Source organism: Coenobita brevimanus, chromosome 41, assembly GCF_032717465.1.
Source record: "Coenobita brevimanus isolate Jiangsu-jjx chromosome 41, ASM3271746v2, whole genome shotgun sequence".
Lineage (NCBI taxonomy): Eukaryota > Metazoa > Arthropoda > Malacostraca > Decapoda > Coenobitidae > Coenobita > Coenobita brevimanus.
This window is the reverse complement of record NC_136994.1, coordinates 14,847,862-14,871,853: the sequence shown is the minus strand read 5'-3', so window position 1 is coordinate 14,871,853 and position 23,992 is coordinate 14,847,862. Positions and strand designations below refer to the sequence as shown.

Below are 23,992 nucleotides of genomic sequence, written 5' to 3'. Positions count from 1 at the left end.
TGGGGTCATCAGTGCTGGCCTCATACCCATCAAATTCTTGGCAAAACCCCTCAAAATTTTAACAAAAGTCAAGATAGTAGCCAATATAGCTATCACCACACAGGTAGTCTGAAGCACTTTGCTGAATTCTGGCATCACCTACAGCACTACAATATGTACTGTATATAGCTAAGTGGAATCTGTGCTAGTGAGGTCAGAGTATGTGGAGGTACAGTACAGCTTTATTCTCATTCCACACTTATTATTTCCAGACAATTTTAGTTAGCTTTGGAGTCTTTCTGTGCTGGAGGAGCTAGAATTATTACCCTGATACAGCTTTCATTACAGTACCATATACTGTTCAGTGCTAGAGAGCTTTCTTAACCCATATAATGCCAGCAATAGTCTATTTGTATGGTTTACTTGTATTACTTCCAGACAATATTACTAAACTTAAGAGAAAATTTTTGTGTGGGGGAATTAGATACAACCTTCAGTAAACCCTTCACTGCTAGAGGTCCTTCCTAATGCATGCACAGTATGAATAAAACAATCTGTTAGTAGCACAAATAGGCTAAGCCAATAAAACATGCCACTCAGATAAGGGGGTCTAGCAGAATAAAGCCATCAGGAGATAGTAAGAATAAATACAAAAAAAAAAAAAAAAAAAAAAAAAAAAAAAACTCCTCAAGCTAAAGGGGTTAAAACAAGAGATTTCTCTTTGCTAAAGTGGTTACAAAAACAAGAGATTTCCTCCAACCAAAGGGATAAAAACAGGGCATTTCCTCAAGCTAAATGGATTAAAAAACAAGAGTTTTCCTCATGCAAACTGGGATAAAAACAAGAGATTTCCTCAAGCTAATGAGACTAAAAAACAATAATAATAATAATAATAAATTCCCCAAGGTAAATGGGTTAAAAAGCAAGGGATTTCCTCAAGCTAAAGGGGATAACACAAAAGTGTTGGGGCATAGGCTATGTCACATCCCTCTCCCCTGAGCCAATACAAAGAGGGTGAGTAGGGGGTGCTGACTCCTTCCATCAGTTCCTGAGACACATTTATGGTACATTGCGGTGTAGGCTGTATTCTTCCATAATCTCTTCAATTACTGAAATCAATCTCTAATTGAGGGTGGATGATAAATGCACTAAACTACAGAAAGTAAGAGCCAATACCACATCAATGACATCCCTTATCCAATTAACATCTCATGGGACTAGGATTGTAACTAACAAGGTGTTATCATAATGAATTGGATTATGGAACTGGCCTTCAAACTGAGGAAGAGTGATAATTGTACCAAATTACAGGGTAAGAGTCTATCTCAGTAAGGTGGAAGGAAGGAGGGGACAGGAGAGACAGGATAAGATGGTAATTAGATGGACAGGTATATGAGTGTGGGGTGTGTGTGTGTGTTGGACCAGGCATCCTGATGGTGGGGGGCAGGGTGATAGAGGCAATTCATTTGAAGCCACCCCTTCTGGGATTATGGTGTCTAGTTACAGACAGAAGAGTACATTCCACAACTGACATCCTTTTATAGTGGCAGATCTACAGTATATAAGTTCATACCATGAGTGCCTGGCACAACTAGAAAAGAGTAAAGTGACATTACTGTAAATAATGGGTTTAAATTATGAAAACCAATCTCTCTGCCTCTTGATAGCTAATCGCCTGGTGGGACAATGGATACTGTACATTAAAAAGGCATTATCAAAAAGAAGGGGTTTGAGTACAGAAATCTGTCTCCAAACTGAGGATAGGTGACAACTGTAGCTACTAAATTACTCGTACAAACAGACCCTGTACCATCACTACTGACATTCCTAAACAGTAGCCAGTCTAAATTAAACTGCTTGGCAGTAAACAATTTAAAAGTTATTGAAGGCTGTACTAAAATGTTCATATTTTGGAAACCTGTCAGTAGACTAAATGTGGACAACAACTGTGTTGATTTAAAGAAAGACTAAGGCCATTCACCCACCACTGACACTTCCTATTCCAGCTAATCACTTGGAACTACCGGTAAAAATATGGTAAAAATAGTTATATTATCCCCTTGTAGTGGGTTCAAACACACTTTCAGCGCAAATCACCCAGCAGTGCTTGGATTATAACTTAATACATGTTATTACCAGTTTGTTGTAATTTGGCTCACTGAATCACCTGGCAGACCAAGACTAAATTACAATGTCAATACTGAATGCGTTATGGAAACCTGTCTTCAAATTGCGGGTGACAACTGTACTGAAATGAGAACAAGGAGCCATGCTACCACCATTAACACTCTTTCACAGTAGCCACACGCACACACACCTCCCGGCCACATCACAGTTTTACACTGACCAGGACAAGACCCAGTTTACCATTCATCACGGGTAAGTGGGAGAGCGGAGGCACTTATCATATCACAGCCTCAAGTGCTTCAATCCTCCACATCTCCCTCACAACATCCACATTCACCCTACACCGCTTCCACTACAACTAAGCTTCGTTAGTATGTCCATTAATCTAAAGACTGGCTTCCTTGAGAGTGGCAATGACAAGCTGATCGCGGCCAGATATAAAAGTAACCTCAAGATTAAGAATATCCAGTTTCTACATATGTCGTGGAGTAGCAGCATTTTAAGTGAGGATAACTGACTTATACGCTTTCTTTACCATTTGTGAACTACTTTAAAAACACCTAAGATGTTCACAGGCTTCTTCCCCAAATATCAGGAATGTAAATAAACAGACTAAGACGACGAATGACGATGACACATCCACTCCCCACAACGGCGAGAGCGACACTGGCATCACCGGCTGGATGACTCGGTCCATCTACTGTTTCACCATAACATCTTTCGCTATACGAAATACGAATGAGAACTGCAAAGAAGGAAAGCTGATACAAAGATTAAGGTTTCATTTACTATTACCGTTGCTACTAGTATGTTTACTTTTTCATTAATTCGGCACCAAGATGGAGAAAGTAATCTTAATATATGTACTGTTTCCTTTATTATTGATTTTTATGTAAAACATAAAAATTGGCAAATGAGAATAATTATTTCTATATCTCTTAAAGATTTATTGAAAATTTTCTTGATTAACTATGCCATAATGATAAAGATTTTAAAATCATAATGCTGTATTTTTCCAAGACTTTTGTTTTGAAGTCAAGCGCGGATCATTTCAAACAATCAAAACATTCAAGATGGCCGAGGGTGTAGCTGTTGCAAAGATGCAGCAGGTACTGGAATTACTTTCTAAATTCTCTCTGGACAAGCTGGATGACGAGTGGATTAAGAATGTGATCGACGCTGACTTTACAGAGGTAGAGGATCTACCACCAGATTTTGAAGAACTTCATTTCAACACAAATATTTGCAATTTGTTTGATGCTGTCAATAGTTGTCTCCGTCAGTGGATTGACACCATCCCGCCCCTCACTGCAGAGGAGGCAGAGAAACGACGGTCCACTGCAGCCCTCCCAGCTGACGATGATATTAGTCTATATACCAGGTTCTGGGTAGAATTATCCAAAGATGTGAACGGACTGATGGCTCTTTTGTTTTACTACTGTTGTCGGGGCCAGAGGTATGATGCTCGTGAGGCAGAGAGAGACCTTGGTGTACAAGCAGCAAGTCTTTACTTTCTTGTATTAAGTATTCCAGGTAGCAATGCTTTCAGATTCTTCCACCCAGTTCTGTACATGAAGGCATTAGATATATTGCGATTATCAACCAAACTGAGAGTTGGGTTGTCAAGCCCAAAGAAAGGCCGCGGTCCCAGCCGTGGACTTCAGCGTGTCAGATCACATGATGAACCTCCTGTGGCTGAAGTTGATGATGATGAGGAGGAGGGAGAGATGCTGTCCCCCATTGAAGCACAGAGACTGATAAGAGTATTAAACATTCTCTTGAATGATTTTCTTAAGTTGTTAGCAAGATTTTCCCTGAAACGATCCTCTGACTGCCTGGATGAGACTATCAGCATACTGATAGAGGTGTCCAGGAGTGAAACTCACAATCCTCATGGAATATTCATTGGACGGCATGGAGCATCAACAGTCACGGCCCTGGCTTACAATGCCTATGTTGCGGTTCAGGCTCTCTGCAACCCAATACATGGCAAAATTAGCAAGACTGTCATACTCATCATGAAATACATAATGTACAACATCCTTATGACTGCTAGGGGCACCTCTGATCTGTCTGCCCGCTCTCTGGGAGTCATACGGGACCATTCACAAATTTTTGTAAAGTATCTGTTGACGCAAGTGAAGGAAGAGGCACACGAAGGTGTCTACATATTGATCCAGCATCTATGTATCCGAGTGCCAGACAGGGCTGAGAACAGGCAAAAGACCGCTCAGTCAGTTGTGGAAATTTTGCGTTACCTTCCTGTCAAGGTGTATATTCGCCTCATGAAATGGTTCTTCAAGTTCTCCCATAATGAGAAGGCTGGCCACCGTCTCTTTATGCTGGAGGTTATATCAAAGATGCTTGGGGAGGAGGAGAGGCAGGTAGAGGGAGACAGAGGGCAGCCAAGACAGTCATGTGAACCCATCCTCGAGCAGGAGAGAGAGGAAGAACAGGAAGGGGAGGAGGGAGATAAAGATGGAGAGGAGAGGGAGGCAGAAAACAGTTTTTTGAGTGTGTCTGTGGACCATCCAGTGGACGTGCCCCCAGACCGCAACATCCTCTCACACAAATTCTTGCTCAGCATCATATTCTCCCGGTGCCGTGACAGCGCTGCCTCCGTACGCTCGAAGGCACTGGCGCTGTTGGCCGACTGCACCTTCTCCACCAACCCCACCATTACCCTGGCCATGAAACACATCTTCCTGCGCCCACGACCAACTATTTTCACCACACCACACATTGCCAACAATAATATTAATCTGGAGTCACCATTGGAGGACCTGGATGATGATTCTGGAGACAATGATGAGGACCTGGACTTCCCCAACGCTGCCATGGTGGTGGACATGTTGCATCGACGTGCAAAGGACGACAAAGTGACAGTACGGAAGTCAGCGCTGCAGGTCCTGGAGAACCTCATGAGGCTGGACAATGAGATGCTCTCTGAGAAGAACATGGAGGTCAGTAACGCTCTTGCCCTTTTCTGTCCTGTACAGCAATTTATTATTAAAAATTCATTTTAGGTACAATGAAATTGGCCAGTGTATGGTTTAAATGTGTATAATTATAGAAAAAAAAATTGTTACATATGCTGTAGTGGACTGTCACTGCTAAGAATTGGTAGAAGAGTAAGTTGTGGTGATGAAGTACAATATGATTTAGAAAGGTTTCATTGTAGATAGGTAAGTTGAATAATTAAATACAGGTAAACCCCAGTTTAACGATGCAGTTGGTTAGGAAAAAAACATGGTTAGGCAGCGTAATGTATATCAGGGTAGATATAACATGTAAATAATGGGATGCATTTTTCAGGCTTGGGTTTCCCCCCAACTAAGTCCAAAACCCAACCAAATGAGCCTAAAAACAAGTTTAAAGCCAATCTAAATGGCCTAACAGCTGTAAAAGTAACTAACCTAAGCCTAACGCCTGTAAATAACTCAATAAAACCAGCATATAAAATCCGAAAATCATCATATATAAGTATGGAAAAAATCAAGCTTAGTAAACTGTAGCTACCCCAAAATGACAATGTTCACCCCATCTATGGCTATCTATCTGTCTGTCTATTGCCAGATGCCATAATCCCATAAGGGGTGGGCATTTTACTTTATTTGTTTTATGGGGAGGGGCACTGACCCTCCACTAAAACACATTAATCTAAGTCAAAAAACACACAGTTTTAGCCTAAAATATAATCAGAATTGGTAAAAAGAATTCAAAACTCATCATTAAACCGGGGTTTGGCCATCATTAAGTAGTGTAAGGTAGTATTTCTATCTCTACCATTAAGCTGGGGTATTGCATCTAGGGGTATCGTATATCGAGGTATACCTGTACCGGTGTGTATAAAAAACAATGGGCATTTGTGTAGCTGGGATGGTAGTGTATCCACAAATCTGTCATTAGCACTGTAGGAACAGGCAGCAGAAGATAGATACTGGTACCTATCTATCTATCTATTGCCAGATGCCTTAATCCCATAAGGGGTGACCACAAACAAATCTCCTCCATGTTGCTCTGTCCCTCGTCATTTCACTGCCCTGCTCTCAGCTCACACCCCCCTCTCTCATATATGGTACCTCCACTCCATCTCTCCATCTCATCCTTGGCCTCCCCCTCCTTCTCCCCTCCTCCACCTGTACCTGTATGTAGATAAATAAGACAGCAGTGCTAGAGGTCAAGTGTGTGTGAGTATGTATGACATGTTATGCTAGGTATACTGGATGTGACCCATAAGGGTCTCATTCCAAGCGATGGTGTAGGGTTTATTGCTCCCCTAAAGCTGCTTATGGGGGAGCAACTAGTCTCACCTCTTAAATTTATGGACTGAGTTGCAAAGCCTGGTGCCCTTATGCTCCAGAATAACAGTACTGGATTGGGTGATGGATGAATGGAATTAGACAGACAAGAAGCATTCAGAGCATTCATACCTTTACCAATGCAAATACAATTTATTATTCACTGCTGTAATTCATTTTCCCTCGTAGGTAGGCTTAAATACTTTATGGTCTTACATAGTCAGTTACATGTAACTGTATGGTCTTAATCTACCCTGTTACAAACTTTCAGAGAGCCCATACCTCCACTATTACCAAGAAAATTTATTATTTAATATTTATGACCATTCCTGTATCTGGATCCTCCAAAATTTAATCAGCTCATCCATGGCCCACTACCCACCCCTCCACCAGATTTCGTTGAAATGCAATAACAGCTTTATGAGATATCGTGTACACAGACCTAGACAGACACAGGCAAATACATAATTTCCATCCAACTTCATTGGCTGAGGATCTGATACATGATACAGTAAATGTCCTAGACCAGTGGTTCCCAAACTTTTTCTGGTCGTAGTATAATAGGAAAAGTGTATGGTAGGATACTTATTGACAGAGTTAGAGAAAGAACAGAGAAATTAGTTGGAGAAGAACAGGGAGGCTTTAGGAAGGGAAGAGGTTGTGTAGATCAGATATTCATTCTTAGATCTTTAGTGGAAAAGTTTCTAGGGAAGGGAAAGAAGTTGTATGCGGCTTTCATGGATTTGGAGAAAGCATATGACAGGGTGGATAGACAAGGATTGTGGAAAGTGTTAAGAATATATGGAGTAGATGGGAAGTTGTTGAATGCTGTGAAGAGTATGTACGATGGTGCGAAGGCTGCAGTGCGTGTGGATGGTGAACTAAGTGAATTTTTCTCTTTGAAGGTTGGGTTGAAACAGGGATGTGTTACGTCTCCATGGTTGTTCAATCTGTACATGGATGGGGTAATAAAAGAGGTACAAGGTAGGGGAGTGGATATTGGAGTGGCCCTGGTGAGAGAGGATAGTGTTTGGAAACTCCCTGTACTGTTGTTTGCAGATGATACTGTGTTGCTGAGTGAAGACGAAGGGGAGCTGCAAGGCTTGGTGGATGAGTTTGGGAGAGTGTGTAAGAAACGGAATCTAAAGGTGAATGTAGGGAAGAGTAAAGTGATGGTCTTTGAGAGAGGTGAAGTCAGTGAATGTACAGCAAGGTTGGATGGTGAGGAATTGGAAAATGTGAGTACGTTTAAGTACTTGGGTAGTGTGATGAGTAAGGATGGAGGTTTGGAGGGTGAAGTGCTTGAAAGGGTGCAGCAGGGAAGAAAGGTTGCTGGTTCTTTGAAAGCAGTGATAAGAAACAGGGAAGTGAGCATGGAATTGAAAAAGTTACTACATGACAGTATTGTGATACCAACTCTAACGTACGGAAGTGATGCTTGGATGTTGCTGGAAGGACACAAGTCAAGAGTGAGAGCAGTGGAAATGAGTTATTTAAGAGGAGCCTGTGGAGTCACATGGAGAGACAGGCTGACGAATGAGGATATAAAGGAGCGTTGTGGTGTTGATGTGGATGTGATAGGAAGCGTTATGAGGAACACACTGAGGTGGTTTGGCCATGTGGAGAGGATGGAGGGTGAAAGACTGATGAAGAGAGTGTATGTGAGTGAGGTGGATGGGGGAAGAGGGAGGGGGAGGCCGAGGATGAGATGGAGGGATGGGGTGGAGAGGTATATGAGAGAGGGGGGTGTGAGTTGGGAGCAGGGCAGTGAGATGGCGGGGGACAGGGCGACTTGGAGGCGATTTGTTTGTGGCCACCCCAAACAGGATTGAGGCGTCTGGCAATAGATAGATAGATAGATAGATAGACCCACTTTTCATACATGATCCTTGTACATGGCCCCCCTTCCCCAACCATAACCCATGACTACAGTGACTGTCTACACTACAGTCCTACACTCATCATGTCCATATAAAAATCACTCTAGCAAATCCTGTAATTTTATTGATTCCATTTTTCTTATTTTCTCTTTTTAATAAAGATATGTGTATTTTGTCTTAGCTGAATCATATATATATATATAATTATTGAAATGGTACTAAAGGAATAATAAAATGCACATTAAAAAAATCCATACTTAGAGTAATTAAAAATTGCATTATTGCGAAAATCTGATTCAGCAATAAAAAAAAATTCACTGGATTGAAAAAGTGTATTAATCCCACGCAATTTGATCTGATCTTTGAATCTTACAAATCTGATAACTTTATAATTCTGAAATGATATGCTATCATAGTGAGTCATAATTATCTGCCACAACCATGGCCTTCAATTGCAACACACCCACCTCCTCCCAGACCATTTGCTTCTGAACATTCATGCCAGGTTCATTTTTCCTTCATTTGAATCCCCATTCCACTCAGTGTAAGCTCTCTCCACTGACTACCTACTCGCTAAACTCCTTCGGTTCAGGTTATGGCCCCCAGTTTGGGAACCACTGTCCTAGACACTAGTACTATATGTGTTTGTAAGACAGTGTGTTAAATAAATAAATCTAACAATAAATGTCCAACAAAATGCTGTAAACAAGTGTACCGGTATATGGGGTGATAAGGAAGGGGCTGGTGGAACATTGTTGAAAATGATAAACAGAGTAGTAAATAAAGAATATAATAGAAGTCCTTAAAGCATGCATATTGTGAGTGGTGACATTTTTAAAATTAGATAAATAGATAAAAGAACTAATGATGCTTTAGGAGCCCTAGAGGCAAATGTTTCATGGTGTATGACATTATCTTGTTGTTGAGATACAGTATATTGCATGAGCATAAATCAAAATATAGAATTTACAATAACAGAGGCAAGTTTGTATGTGGTGGCATTACCGTCACTGGTGGAACCTTGTTGAAACAGGTAAATGCAGTTGATTAAAGGCTACTAGAGGTACAGAAAACAAGTGTATTGTGAATAATGTCATTGCTGAAATAGACGGGTAGATAAATGCTGTAGGTAGATCAAAAGACATGTTTGGATAAATTCCGGTATTTTGAAATTTTTAAGATAGAATTCATGAAAACTGTTTCATGAATGATGTGGCACTGATGAGATTGACAAATATTTCAAAAGATAGATACTGCAGTGCAAGCCCTTGAAGCAAGTGTGGTATTACAGGTGCTGGTGGAACATTGTCGAGACCCTGCACTGCTGGTGAGGAAGCAGATGTTGAATTCACTGACGGCACTACTGGAATGCTACCCTGAACACCCAGCTGTCACTGCTACTTGGTGCTCTGGCGTCCTACCACTCATCCTTGACCCAGAGACTAAGGTTCAGGAGCGTGTTGTCGAGGTATGCTCAGTGTTACTATATAAACTCTCAATTATCCATCGTCGCAATATTGGGCCCAATGCAATATCTGATGCTGTTGGCTTAACTCTATTAAAGCAATATCCGGCAAAATTATGCAACATCTGGCACTGGAACAGGACATAACTGGCGGTTCTATGCAATATCCAGTGTTGAGGTGTATCAGCCAGCTCGAAAGCGGCAGCCAACCGGTGCTGTATTAGCTACTGTGCTGGATCATTATTTTGTTGTATTTTATGCTTAGTTTTCATCACTTAGTTATGGGAAAGTTTTTAAGATAGAGGGTTGAGATGGATAGTAACACAATATCCAGCTCGATGCTGAAGATTGAGCTGCTGGGGGTTACTATGTAATATCTGCCATTTCACATTATGCAGCATAGGGCGTGGCTGAGTTACAATGGAAAATTGAGAGTTTATCTGCTTATCTACCTATCAGTCTGTAACCTGACACATTATCCCTTTCAATCTGAGTTTTTTTTTTTTTTTTCTCCGTAGATGACTGCATTCAGTTTACAGGAGACTCCTAGTATTGAGGGGAGTTAATGGTGTGTGTAACTGATCTGTACAGCTTGAAAAGTCTTCTTTATGCTGAATAAGAACCTCTAATAGCAACAAGAATATCATCAAAATGAAGGGGTTAATTCTGGAGGGGATTGCCACAAGCAAATTGTCTCATGTCACTCTCTTTCCTGCCATCAGGCTGCCCTCACTCCAACTCACACCACCCTCATTCACATACCTCTCCACCCCATCTCTATACCACATCTTCAGCTTCACCCTTACCCTCTCCCCTGCCACATACGCTCTCCTAGTCAGTCTTGCATTCTCCATATCTACATAACTAAACCAAAACCTAAGTTATTCATCATCATTGCTGTCTTTGTCATCCAAACCTTTCCCACCCCACATTGGTGAGTTAATATCCAGAGAGCCAGAAAAAAATTGATAGAATGAGATACTAACCATAGTTTGTCCAGTTGAATGAGTCACACTCTCATTCACTCACCATTCAAGCCCCCAGAATCCTGGCTCCCCGTGGAAGGTCAAAAAACATTCCATATGTAGCCTCACACTTACCTGTCTGACAAAGGTAGACAGATATAGTCTTTCAGTTTAAGGGGTTAAATATAGCCTGTCAAACTTAGGGAGCTTGATGAAGCCTTTCAGACTAAAGGGGTTTGATAGAGCCTTTCAGACTAAAGGGGTTTGATAGAGCCTTTCAGACTACAGGGGTTTGATAGAGCCTTTCAGACTACAGGGGTTTGATAGAGTCTTTCAGACTAAAAGGGTTTGATAAAGCCTTTCAGATGAAAGGTGTTATTAACAACCTACAAGACTTCATTACCTTCATCACTAGACTGCTGTGACTTTCAGTTAATCTGGATAGTCAGATAATAAGTATTTACCTGGCTCTGCACTTTGTTTAGCTTTCAGTCCATAGAAAACATCAGCTGTACCACAGCCAGTCTCAGCCAAGGGAATCCTTAGGAGGAAGCTTGAGTTCATTTACTTTTATTTGTTATGAACTTGTTGGTCAGATCATGGACTCAATGGTACTGCGGCGACTGCTGGTGGAAGGGCATCCTGAAGCAGATACACCAGCTGCTAAGCTACCCTGGTGCATCCTGAAGGCCCTCACTAAATGCTCCTTCCATAAGTTCCTCAACAAGGTCATTCAGATGTGGGCCAAGTCAGAGCTTATGAGGTATGGAAAAAAATTACAGGAACTCTTTTGTTTAATATTAACACTCAGGCTTGTATATAAGTCACTTTAAGCTCTGTTTTGTCTTTCATTAAGTGGAATACAATATTAGAGTTATTTTGACCATTGAGAGGGTTATTTCTTCCTGCTGGCACCTTTTTGGGTGCATTATTATGCAGTGTAAAAGTATTGGCTGTGGTATAATATTAATTTCTTGCTATGTGTAACCTTTTTTTTTTTTTTTTTTGTACAGTATTAAGTATTCATGGTAGGTGGAGGCAGTCACCATCCACTCACTCGATGTAGTGCTGCTTTGGGTGTCTGCCCTTTCCTTTCTTCCATCCTCCCTCTTCTGTCTTTCTTTCCTTCATTCTTTCCTCTTTCTTCTGCCAACAGGTGACTTTACACTCCCTCTTCTGTCTTTCTTTCCTTCATTCTCTCCTCTTCCTTCTGCCCGTGGGTAACTCTACACTGAGTGACAAGCCAAATGGTTTCCTGTACACCAGGAAACCATTTACTATGCTGGGTGATAAGCATATAACCAAATCTTGGCACCTGGTGGTTAGTGGGTAATTAATGTGCTCAAATCGGATTGAGCCTGTGTAGGTTTATATCCAAGGGGTGGTTGGGGTTTATTGCCCATGTAATACCACTCAGGGATGAGTGAGGCTGGCCACTCTCATCTTAAATGTCAGGACCAGCTTGCCCATAGGACTGGATGATGGATGGATTTTTTAGGTGTATGGAAAAAATAACTCTTTGAAACATATCCTTAATTAACATTGAGAACTGGCTATGTTTGACAGTTTTCCCACAGTTTATAGGACCAGTTATAAAGAACAAGAGATTGTATTTTGAAATTTTATTATTTTTTATAGAGGGTTGCCTAAGTTGGATTTCCTGTCACCATTTATCAGGTATTTAGTTGATTGTTGACTACCGTAGATCCTGAAAGGTATTATCATGGGAATGGAATATGGCTACATGCTTAGTACTCAGCCACACACTTATCACTTTGTCAGCAGGCAACATTGAGCCAGAAGTACACAGAGTCATTGTCGAAGCTACGCTTGCATTGTTATTAATTGTATTACACATCAATTTTTTTTTTTTTTTTTTTTTTTTTTTTTCCCCCATCAGTTTCTGACAGCTGCCAGGAAGTAATTAACTAGATTTGGCACACTTGTTTAACTTCCAGTCTGTCAGGAACTTCAACTGCACCATGGCAGACCTCAGTATGGGAATTCTGTAAGTAGGAGCATGACATCATTTTAACTGATTGAATTGTTACCATTGATGTTCTTTTTTCCTAAAAGCCCACGTGTGATGTCAACAGTCATGACTCACATAGGACATGAGAATGACGAGGAGGCTTGGACACTCCTGGCACTCCTTTCAGCATATGTCACCGTAAAGAATCCCACCTTTGCACTCGACTACTTTGAGGAACACTGTCAGCTCACTTCAGAGGTCAGTTACTCACTTGTTTCAGGTTGTCAGGTTTTCAAGTAGTACCAAGTATGTTTTATTATAGCTATATGTATTGGTGGTAGGTGGGGGTGCTCATCATCCACTCAGGGTAGTGCTGCTCTTGGGTGATTGCCCTTTCCTCTCTTCCCTCCTTCTCTCCTTTTCTGTCTTTCTTTCCTTCATTCTTTCCTCTTCCTTCTGTCAGTGGCTGACTCTGCACTGAGTGACAAGCCAAATGGTTTCCTGTACACCAGAAAAACATTTACTGTGCTGGGTGGTTTAGTGGGCAGTTAAGGTGCTCCAATTGGATTGAGCCTGTGCTGGTTTATATCCAAGGGGTGGTTGGGGTTTATTGCTCACATAATGCCACTCTGGGATAAGTGTGGCTGGTCACTCTCATCTTAAATGTCAGGACCAACTTGCTTAGCCCTGGGCTGTGCCCCTCATGGGGCAACACAGGATTAGGTGATAATGATGATGATCATGATCATGATGATGTGGTCAGCCATATGTGCATACAAAATAAAAAAGCAGACAAATAAACTTTATATTTGTTGGATTTAGATTTCCTGGTACTGTTATGAGTTGACATTTCACTAGATAAGTTTGTGCAACTGAGGGAGGAGTATTGTAGTTTGTCAATGTACAGTAATTGAAAGTAGTCCTTACTAAACAGGAATGTGGGTTTTTATTCACTGGTACCCAGTACATTAACTCTTCCTGGCAATGGATGCAAGTTATATATGATTTTGGCTAGTGCCAGGCACTTATGGTATCCAGGAGAGGAAACTTCTTAACAGGAAAAAGGTGAATATCTGAATAGCACAGCCTGTGGGGTGGAGTTGAATTTCTGACGATGATGGATACATGGAAAGCAAGCATCTTGGGGGGGGGGGGGAAGGAGCATATGGCATGGGAAGCATATCCCCGTTCTCCCTCCAACTCCACCCCTTGGTGTAACCATCCAAGGAGCGACTCTTCTCCCACTAAGTATCACTCAAAATGAATGATGAACCTGCTTCAGCCATGAGTTCTGTGGCCTTCCCCATTGTCTTCTCTACCCCAGGTTAACTGTCAGATATCACCCTGTGGGCAGGGTCAACCTCAGGAAAACACGCCACATGCCTGTTGAAGTGGAGTTGGTGTTGACATATTATGCAGGTAATAGGCCTCGGTTTGCCCTCATGGATTAGTAGCTTGTTACATACCTGGCTGTACCAACGATATCCCATAATGCTGCGAAGTTAATTAGTCACAAAGGAGTCAGTTTGCTGCTTCAGGTTACTGTTTAGTGTCTGTGTCTGACAGCAAACAGCAACAGACCTGTTGGCCCTTTCAAGGGTTTTGGTCATTGAGTAGGCTGTTACTGGTATCTAAGGGTGTAAGGTAAGGATTGCAAAGTCCAGTTTATCATGTACCTGGCTGAAAACTATGTTGTTAATTCCCTCAACAAACATAAAAACTGTACCATCCTAGTTACTGCACTGTATCCACCCCCTACAGAGAAACAAATGCAAAGTTTCAAAGAACTAAATTGAATGCCATGAAAACTCATTTCCGCCTCCTAGGATTACATTGCACCGATATAATGGTGTACTGTACAGTACATGGCTATCCACAGCAGAGTGCCGATTCCTAAGAATTTCCTACAAGAACCTCTCAGAAGTAGCCTGTATTAGGGGAATTACTCTCTCAGATAGACTATTTTACCTTTCCATATTGAAAAAACAGCCATCATCCTTCTCTACACCTGTAAAGTAATAATAGGCAATCCCATAGTACCTCCTTGTGAGTTGTAGGGGCTGTGTATCAACAGAGAATATGACATACATGCCAAAGTAGACTCCTCTCACTGTAATGCAGCCTTTCACACCAGAACAGGTGCTGGTGAGGGACATAGCACTGATATAACTATAGGCTCAGTTGCATGGTTATACAAACATTTGTCATCAACTTCTCTGTCCTCTGAAAGGAGTAAGGTGGAAAGCAGAAGGGCAGCTTAAGGCTGGGTTTGCATTCCAGATGAGTCTGAGACCACAACAATAACAACAGCATCACGACACATTTACTAACCTCATCCCTATCACTGTAAAAAAAAACAGTTCTTCAGCATGAGATTTGCAGTAATTTTCAAGGAGGACCTGGCTGAAATGAATAGATTGCTGTAACCTGTCCTGAGTTGTGTAACACCATCAGGAGATGGCAGAAATAAAATTAAAGACATTGTTGGGCTTGCAGGATTAATTGTTATCCTTGCACATGCACAGGTTGGGTCTTACACATTGCTGCAAGTGCTTCGTGTGCTGTGCAACAGTATAGATCACGTGCCGGTTGACCGTGCCGAGGCCTTCCAGCAACATCTCCTGCATCCCATCACATCATTCTCAGTGGGGGTGGAACTGATCTCCTCCATAATGGACACTATCACACTGCTTACCTACAGGCTGCATGGCGAGGAGGCAGAGGGTATGTCCTGATGGGTGAATGTACAGGTAACTAGCCCTCCAGTACAGCTGAGTGAGATATTATTGTTGATCTGGTGGTTAGAACACCTCGGTCGGAGTGACTTGTGTAGGTTCAATCTCTAAGAGGTGACTGAATGTTCTTTGATCCTGTAATGCCATCTAAAGAAGTGGGCTGGTCATATACCTCTAAATGTACTAGACTAGCAGTAAAGTAGCTTAGCCTCAGGTCCTTATGCCTTGAAGAGGGTAAAATGGGATTGACTTACTGTTTTAACGGGTGTATGCTATAAAACCGCATTGTTTAAAGTTACAGTCATATCTAATTTCTGAATTGTGATACAAGAGGAATTGAGTAAGAAATGCTTGACAACCTGTATGATATGCTTTTATCTAAATCCCTTTTTATATCCCAATAGGTCAGAAGGCAATAGAGAAATGGGCAGCCCCACTTTTGAAAACCTGTGATGACTACCTTAAGTCTGTCCTTTTTGAAGCTTCACAACCACAGAACAAGGAGGGCGAGGAGAAGCTCTTCAGGTAAGGCATTGCATTAGAGAGAGCTTTTGAAAAATTTTCTTTTGTGGTGGCTGAGAAATGGAGTGGTATTATGTATGTGAAGAAGTTAGATGGCTGTGGGTAATGTGTGTGTAAGTAAATGAGGTATAGAAGTTGATGAAGCCAGGAAACTGATGAAGACTGAGTTAGTCGGATAAAGTATATAGGCCACACCAAAGCACATGACAGAGGGTTGGCATCCCCTCCTCCTTTTTTTTAACTTGATAGTTGGTGGAATGGCTATATGGCAGATATATGTTAATTGCATCATTCATCATCATCATCATCTGGACCTCCTTTCCCACCGTAGGGCAGGGTGAGGAGTAGCAATGTCCAGACAGCCCAAAATTGCCCAGTCCAATGGGCCACGCTTCCATTCACTCATCATTCAAGCCCCCGAAATCCTGGCTCTATTGGATACGCCAAAAACATTCACCACGTTTTGTAGCTTCACATAATCGTATCTGACAGAGTCAATCCAGATGGTGCCACATTAAAAAGGGGTGCCAAAAATCCCTGATCATGCACTTCTCCTCACAAAATTCATCCAGCCAGCTTGATCTCCTGTCAGTTCCCTAGCCTCACCGACTTCCAAACCTCTCCTCCTCACACATTCATCCACCATATCTCTCCACCTTCTCCTTGGCCTACCTCGCCTCCTCCCTCCTTCGAATTCGCTCAGATATACCTTTTTCACCCCTCTATTGTTTTCCATTCTCTCCACATGACCATACCGTCTCAGTACACTCTCGTCAATTCTTGTGTCCACCGATTTCTTCACTCCGCATCTTTCATAAATCACATTATTTCGTATCCTATCCACCCTCTGTACTCCACATACATTCCTCAGCAGTCCCATCTCCACTGCTCTTGCCCTTGACTTTTCATTTTCATGCCACATCATAGTCTCACATCCATATGTTAACGTTGGCACTAACACTCCTTCATGTAAGCCTCGTGCAGCTGCAACACTCAAGCCTCTGTTTCTTATCAAGGCCTTCATTTGCACCAGCTACTTTTCTTCTTTGTGTCACTCTGCTTTCAACTTCTTTTGCACATTTTCCTCTTTTTTCTATCACTGTACCCAGATATTTGAACTCTCTCACCAATTCCAGTCTCTCTCCATTCACTGTTACATTGCACTGGGAGTCACCTTCTCTCTCAATAACCATCGCTTTACTCTTTTCTACATTTACCCTCAAGGAACAACGCTTACAGACATCAGCAAAACTCTGCACTAGCCTACCAAGTTCTTGTCTGGTACTTGCAAGCAGCACTGCATCATTAGCATACAACAAATTTGAGATATTCCATCCATCACCATTCATTACCAATGCCATCCCTCTCTCCATTACTCGTGTTTTTACTTCTCTCATCACCCCATCCATATATATATATTGAACAACCACGGGGACATCACACAACCTTGTTGCACGCCCACACTAATCGTGAACCATTCACTTAGGTGCCCATTAACCCTTACACATGCTTCACTACCATCATAAAAACTCTTGACGTCACTTAGCAGCTTACCCTCTACACCACACATGCGCAAAACTTTCCACAATCCTTCTCTGTCCACTTTGTCATATGCATTTTACAGATCCATGAATGCCATAAACACCTTATGGTCCTTCTCACAAGCCTTCTCTACTATCTGTCTCAATGCAGATATTTGGTCCACACATCCTCTGCCACTCCTAAAGCCACCCTGTTCATCACTCACTAGGACTTCTGATAACTCTCTTACTTTCTCTATAATAATTCTTCCATATACCTTCCCTACCACACTCTGTAAGCTTATGCCACAATAATTCTTGCACTCACTTCTCTCACCTTTATTTTTGTACAGGGGTACAGTCACAGCCTTTTTCCACTCTGCAGGCACAGTTTCACTCATCCATGCCTTCTTACATATCTCCAACAAGCACTTCATTCCATTCTTTCCACTACACTTAAGCATCTCTGCATACACCTCATCAGCCCCAGCTGCTTTCCCATTTTTCAGCCACTTCACAGCACTCTTCACCTGTGCGAGTGTCATGTCTCCTGGCACTGCATTCCTTCTCTGCACACCTCCAAAACCAATCATGTTTACAGCTGCTGTGCTCTCCCTATTCCCATTCATCAGGCTTTCAAAATATTCTTTCCATCTGGTCCTTACCTCATCTCCATGGGTTAATAATCTACCACCTGCATCCTTCACACCATCCCATTTCTTTCCGCTTTCACTTCTACATTTCCGCACCTCTTTCCAGAATAACTTTCTATTTTCAGAGTAGTTCGCATTCATTTTTCTTCCTAGATCCTCATTTACCTCCCCCTTTTTCCTCTTCACTAGTCTCTTTACGTGCTTCTTGCTCTCAACATATTCAGTTCTTATTTCAACTGAACCCCTATCCTGTAACCACTTTAGCCACTTCTTCCTCTTTTCTTCCACCACTCTCTCTACCTGCTCATCCCACCATGCCATACCTTTCTTCTTTGTTGTTATTCTTGCCACACCACACTTCGCTTTAGCATTCCTAACTAAGCAATCCCTATATGCATTCCACTTTCTCTCCAGATCCATTTCATTCCAATTCTGTAATTCTAACTCGTCCTCTACTTTGGTCCTGTATTCATCTGCCATTTATTTGATCCTCAGCTTCTCAACTTTCAGTCTTTCTCCCTGACTGCTCCTCTCTCTCCTGATCCACCTCACTCCTCTCAGTTTGATCTTTCATACCACAATCATATGATCTGACAGACCTCCACATCGTCCTCTCACCGCCCTTGTATTATCCCATCATCGACCTCTCTATTAGCACATAATCAATCAGGCTTCTTTCAACATGATCCCCGTTCCCTCCATACCATGTATATTTATGTACATCTCTGTGTTTGAAATACGTGTTACAAATGCATAACCTCCTCCCCTGACATATATCCTTTAGTCTCTTCCCAGTATCATTTTCTCCTGGTACTCCATAATAACCCATTATGTCATCCTCTGGACCAGTACCTACTCTTCCATTCATATCCCCTATCACAATCACTTTATAGCTCCTGGGCATTTCTCCCACTACTTCACCCAGTTCATCCCAAAATCTGTCTCTCTCTCATTCCTGTCCTCACACGGTGCATATGCTACAATCACTGCCACTTTCACCATCTCAAACTTCTATCTGTCTATCTATCTATTGCCAGATGCCTCAATCCCGTTTGGGGTGGCCACAAACAAATCGCCTCCAAGTCACCCTGTCCCCTGCCATTTCACTGCCCTGCTCCCAACTCACACCCCCCTCTCTCATATACCTCTCCACCCCATCCCTCCATCTCATCCTCGGCCTCCCCCTCCCTCTTTCCCCCCTCCACCTCACTCACATACACTCTCTTCATCAGTCTTTCACCCTCCATCCTCTCCACATGGTCAAACCACCTCAGTGTGTTCCTCATAACACTTCCTATCACATCCACATCAACACCACAACGCTTCTTTATATCCTCATTCGTCAGCCTGTCTCTCCATGTGACTCCACAGGCTCCTCTTAAATAACTCATTTCCACTGCTCTCACTCTTGACTTGTGTCCTTCCAACAACGTCCAAGCTTCACTTCCGTACGTTAGAGTTGGTATCACAATACTGTCATGTAGTAACTTTTTCACTTCCATGCTCTCTTCCCTGTTTCTTATCACTGCTTTCAAAGAACCAGCAACCTTTCTTCCCTGCTGTACAGTACTCTTTCAAGCACTTCGCCCTCCAAACCTCCATCCTTACTCATCACACTACCCAAGTACTTAAATGTACTCACATTTTCCAATTCCTCACCATCCAACCTCGCTGTACATTCACTGACTTCACCTCTCTCAAAGACCATCACTTTACTTTTCCCTACATTCACCTTCAGATTCCATTTCTTACACACTCTCCCAAACTCATCCACCAAGCCTTGCAGCTCCCCTTTGTCTTCACTCAACAACACAGTATCATCTGCAAACAACAGTACAGGGAGTTTCCAAACACTATCCTCTCTCACCAGGGCCACTCCAACATCCACTACCCTACCTTGTACTTCTTTTATTACCCCATCCATGTACAGATTGAACAACCATGGAGACATGACACATCCCTGTTTCAACCCAACCTTCAAAGAGAAAAATTCACTTAGTTCACCATCCACACGCACTGCAGCCTTCGCACCATCGTACATACTCTTCACAACATTCAGCAACTTCCCATCTCCTCCATATATTCTTAACACTTTCCACAATCCTTGTCTATCCACCCTGTCATATGCTTTCTCCAAATCCATGAAAGCCGCATACAACTTCTTTCCCTTCTCTAGAAACTTTTCCACTAAAGATCTAAGAATGAATATCTGGTCTACACAACCTCTTCCCTTCCTAAAGCCTCCCTGTTCTTCTCCAACTAATTTCTCTCAAACTTGAACTTGACATACATACACCTCGAGCTGACACATTTGTAGTCTTTCATTCCACTCTGCCACACCTCATTCATCAACAAAGCAACTCCTTTCTTGCATCTTCCTCGCCCATTCATTCCTGATCTTACACATTTCACACCCTCCCACTCCTCCACTTCGCACCCTTTCATCTTCATTTCACACAGCGCCATCACGGCATATCTTGCACTCTTGATCACATTCACCACTTCCACCCTCATGCTCTCCTCATTCACACCTCTCACATTCCACATTGCCAAGCGAGTCTGCCCATTTGGTTGGGGCCCTGGGCAGATATTGGGCCCTCCAAGGCTCTCTGAAACAACTGCCATGATTAAGTGATTTTGGATAGGGGAATCTGGGGGACACTTAACCCTGCCAGAAACCCCGGTTATAAGGTTACCACCCAGCATAGTAAATGGTTTCCTGGGTATAGGAAGCCATTTGGTTTGTCACTCAGTGTAGAGATCATTTGGCACCTCTGCTTTGAGTGAGTCTGTTTGTGTTAATTGCATGCATAATTATTTTTTAAAAATGTGTTGAAGATAATGCCTTCAAGGTGAAGCCTGGATTGCAAGGGCTTGAATGATATGTGAATAATATGTGGCTCATTTTACTGGGCATGGTGTTTGGTAGTCTTGCTTATATGCTTTCTCTTTCTTTTTCTGGATTCTGCCTCACCCAATCCATTTAGGTGGGAATATGTTTAAGATGGGTACAGTCCAAAAACCAGATAGGGAAGGAGTGACTGCCTGTCTTTATCTTCAAGGTCTTAAGGTCAGTCCAAAAAGAAAACAAAGTTTTGAAATAGTGCACTAACTAGCTGGTTTAGCGTGATCGCGACAGGAGCGCAGCGTAGTGGCGACTTCGAGCTTTAGTCAAACAATGACTACATCACACCACATCACTTAGTCATTGAGGTACACACGCTTCAGTGAATGTGCGTATAGTGCACTTGGGCAAAGTGTTTGTGTGAAAATCTTTTTCACAGCGGATGATGAAACATGGGTGTACGGCTACAATGTCAGAGCAAAAAGGCAGTTGTCGCAGTGGGTTGGAACATTGTCACTGTAACCAAAAAAAAAAGCACATCAGTCTCGCTCAAATGTGAAGGTGATGTTGATTGTCTTTTTTTACTGGAAAGGCATCGTTCATCATGAGTTGTTCAATGTGGTCAGACAGTCAGTAAAAAGCTTTACTTAGACATTCTGAAGCATTTGAGGGAGGCAGTGCAAAGGAAGAGGCCTGAGGCATGGACAAACAATCCTGGATACTGCACCATGACAATGCATCTGCCCACGTGTCGCATCTTGTCTGTGACTTTTTGGTGAAGCACAAGACGAATGTCGTTCCCCAGCCCTTCTACTTTCCGGATTTGGCCCCTGTGGCATGATGCAGCTGGTGTTAGACTAAAGCACGGAGTTGCCACTTCACAGGATTCCTGTTGCAGTCATGCTTTGTGTGCTATTTAAAAAGTTCAGTTTCTTCTCCGGATAGACCTCGTATCTGTCTGTCTGTATGTATCTGTCTGTCTATCTGTTTGTGGCCTTTATTGCAGAAGGGATGGCTGCAAATAAATTACCCTCATGTCACCCTGTCTTCTGTCATCAAGTTGCCATCTCTCCAACTCATACCTCCCTCACTCATATACCTCTGCATCTCATCCATACTCTCCCTTTCTCCTCGTGCCTGCCTCCTCACTCACGTAGGGTACACTCTACTAATCAGTGTACTTTTGACCTTTAACATAGTGTATGGTAAAGTGAGCTATATTCCCTTTCACTTGAAACTTCTCACTTCACTGCATGATTATAGGCAGTCATGATTATAAAACAGGGATGTGTTCCATGTTATTACAGTGTTTTTGTAAAGTTTAGTAATGTCATTTGGGTTAAACTGGGAAATTGGCTGTATGGATAACCGTAGCATTTTAATTGACGTTTTTTCTGTACCCTGTACTTTATTATGGACTGGAAAAGGCATGCTGTTGTTTGTTCTCACACTTTTGTACTTTCTGTTTCATTGTTTCTAGATTCCACCTCACCAGAGCTTAAGGTGGACAAAAGGGGCATGATATTGATGATGATGTTACTGTGGACATCGGTAGCCCTTACAGTCCAGTCATATTACAGTATTTTGATTTTAGTCTTACCTCCTCTAGACAGTTTCCATCAGCTTAGGAGAGATTTTTCGAAGTGAAAGGGTAAGATTCCAACCATCAGTAACCCATGCAATACAGGATATTTTTCCTGTGTTAATAAAATGGTCTGCAGGTAGTGAAAATGTGCTGCAAAAAGATGTCACCATATTGAAGAGGTTGAAAATGAATGAAAAAATGAAAACACATACCCTATATGTATTATTGTGCTGTATATCTCCTTTGTGCAGGCACTTGTTCACACTTGGGGAAGCTGCCATGCTGTGCCCGCAGAAGGTCAACAAGCGGATGTTTCTAATGTTGCAGAGTATCATCTTCTCTGAGCCAGGCCAGGATGGCAATGGGAACAAGAAGCGCTTGGTAGGATCTGTGCCATCCTCACAGACTCAGAGCTCACAGCCCACCACCATTGCATTCCACCCAACCTCCAGAGTACAGGTGAGACTGTAAAAACATTGTTCAGCATATATGAGCCAGGATTCCACAGGCTTGAATGGTGAATTAATACAAGTCTGGCCCATTTAATTTGTGCAGACCATGGTTACTTATTATTTTACCAGTTTTTTCTTGCTTCTTGGACCCTTCTCACCTCTGGGAAAAGAGGTTTGATGATGATAATGATGATAGTGAAACTCTAGAAATTACTGACTGTTTGGCAGGTGTTTGCTAAATGTATCTAATAAAAAGATTAAAAAAAAGTGCAGATGGTTAGGCCTACAAGTTGGTGGTTTGATTATTTCACAGGGCATGCTGTAGGTAGTTCTCTCATTTCCAGATTTTCTTGTTTTCTAGATCTTACCTCACCCCATTCTTAGGTGGGTAAGATCAGGATGATGATGATGATAACATGAGACTGCACGAATGGTATGGCCTGATGGATGTGCATGAATATTTTTGGTCTTTTATTGATAGTGAATAGTCATATGGATTATCTCATTGGAAACTTTGAAGACTAATGATAGATTGGAAGCTTGGCCTGTTATGATATCAGACATAGCAGACATCATCACTCTGTAACTTCTCACTGTTTCAAAGGGGTGGGTAGAATTCAAGAACAGGAAAACAACAAAAGGAGAATAACCTGTCAGTAGAGCATACACCGGTACTGTACATTTTGCAAGGTACCGAACTGTAATGTTTCATACTTGCATGGGTACCATTTTCTGCTGGTTTGATCAAGCTTCTGCCGAGCAGTTTGATTCAACTTTGGGGTGGCTTTAAACAGGAGGTAAATGTGGCTTTCATTCAGTGTAAGAGGTCTTCCCTAAGATGAATGAAATCATCAGGACATAGCAGGAATATACCAGTAGAATGTTTTATATGATTCAAGGGATTGTTGTTGCTCTAGGCTTATCTGGAGAGGGATGCCATCCATGGTGTTATGCAAATTTCCCTCAGCTTTCTCCCTATCCCCTGAAAAGA

The 23,992-nt window shown here is 42.1% G+C and overlaps 1 protein-coding gene across 1 annotated transcript in view; it reads left to right on the top strand.

The window, feature by feature from the left end:
- The first annotated feature begins 2,789 nt into the window (after positions 1-2,789).
- Cap-D3 (Chromosome associated protein D3) overlaps positions 2,790-23,992 on the top strand; it is a 52,858-nt gene continuing 31,655 nt past the window's right edge. The window contains exons 1-8 of the mRNA XM_080270592.1: positions 2,790-2,808; positions 3,127-5,069; positions 9,579-9,755; positions 11,314-11,480; positions 12,794-12,947; positions 15,215-15,413; positions 15,829-15,949; positions 22,801-23,008. Of these exons, the coding sequence (XP_080126718.1) occupies positions 2,790-2,808; positions 3,127-5,069; positions 9,579-9,755; positions 11,314-11,480; positions 12,794-12,947; positions 15,215-15,413; positions 15,829-15,949; positions 22,801-23,008 (2,988 nt within the window). The remainder of the gene's footprint in view (positions 2,809-3,126; positions 5,070-9,578; positions 9,756-11,313; positions 11,481-12,793; positions 12,948-15,214; positions 15,414-15,828; positions 15,950-22,800; positions 23,009-23,992) is intronic.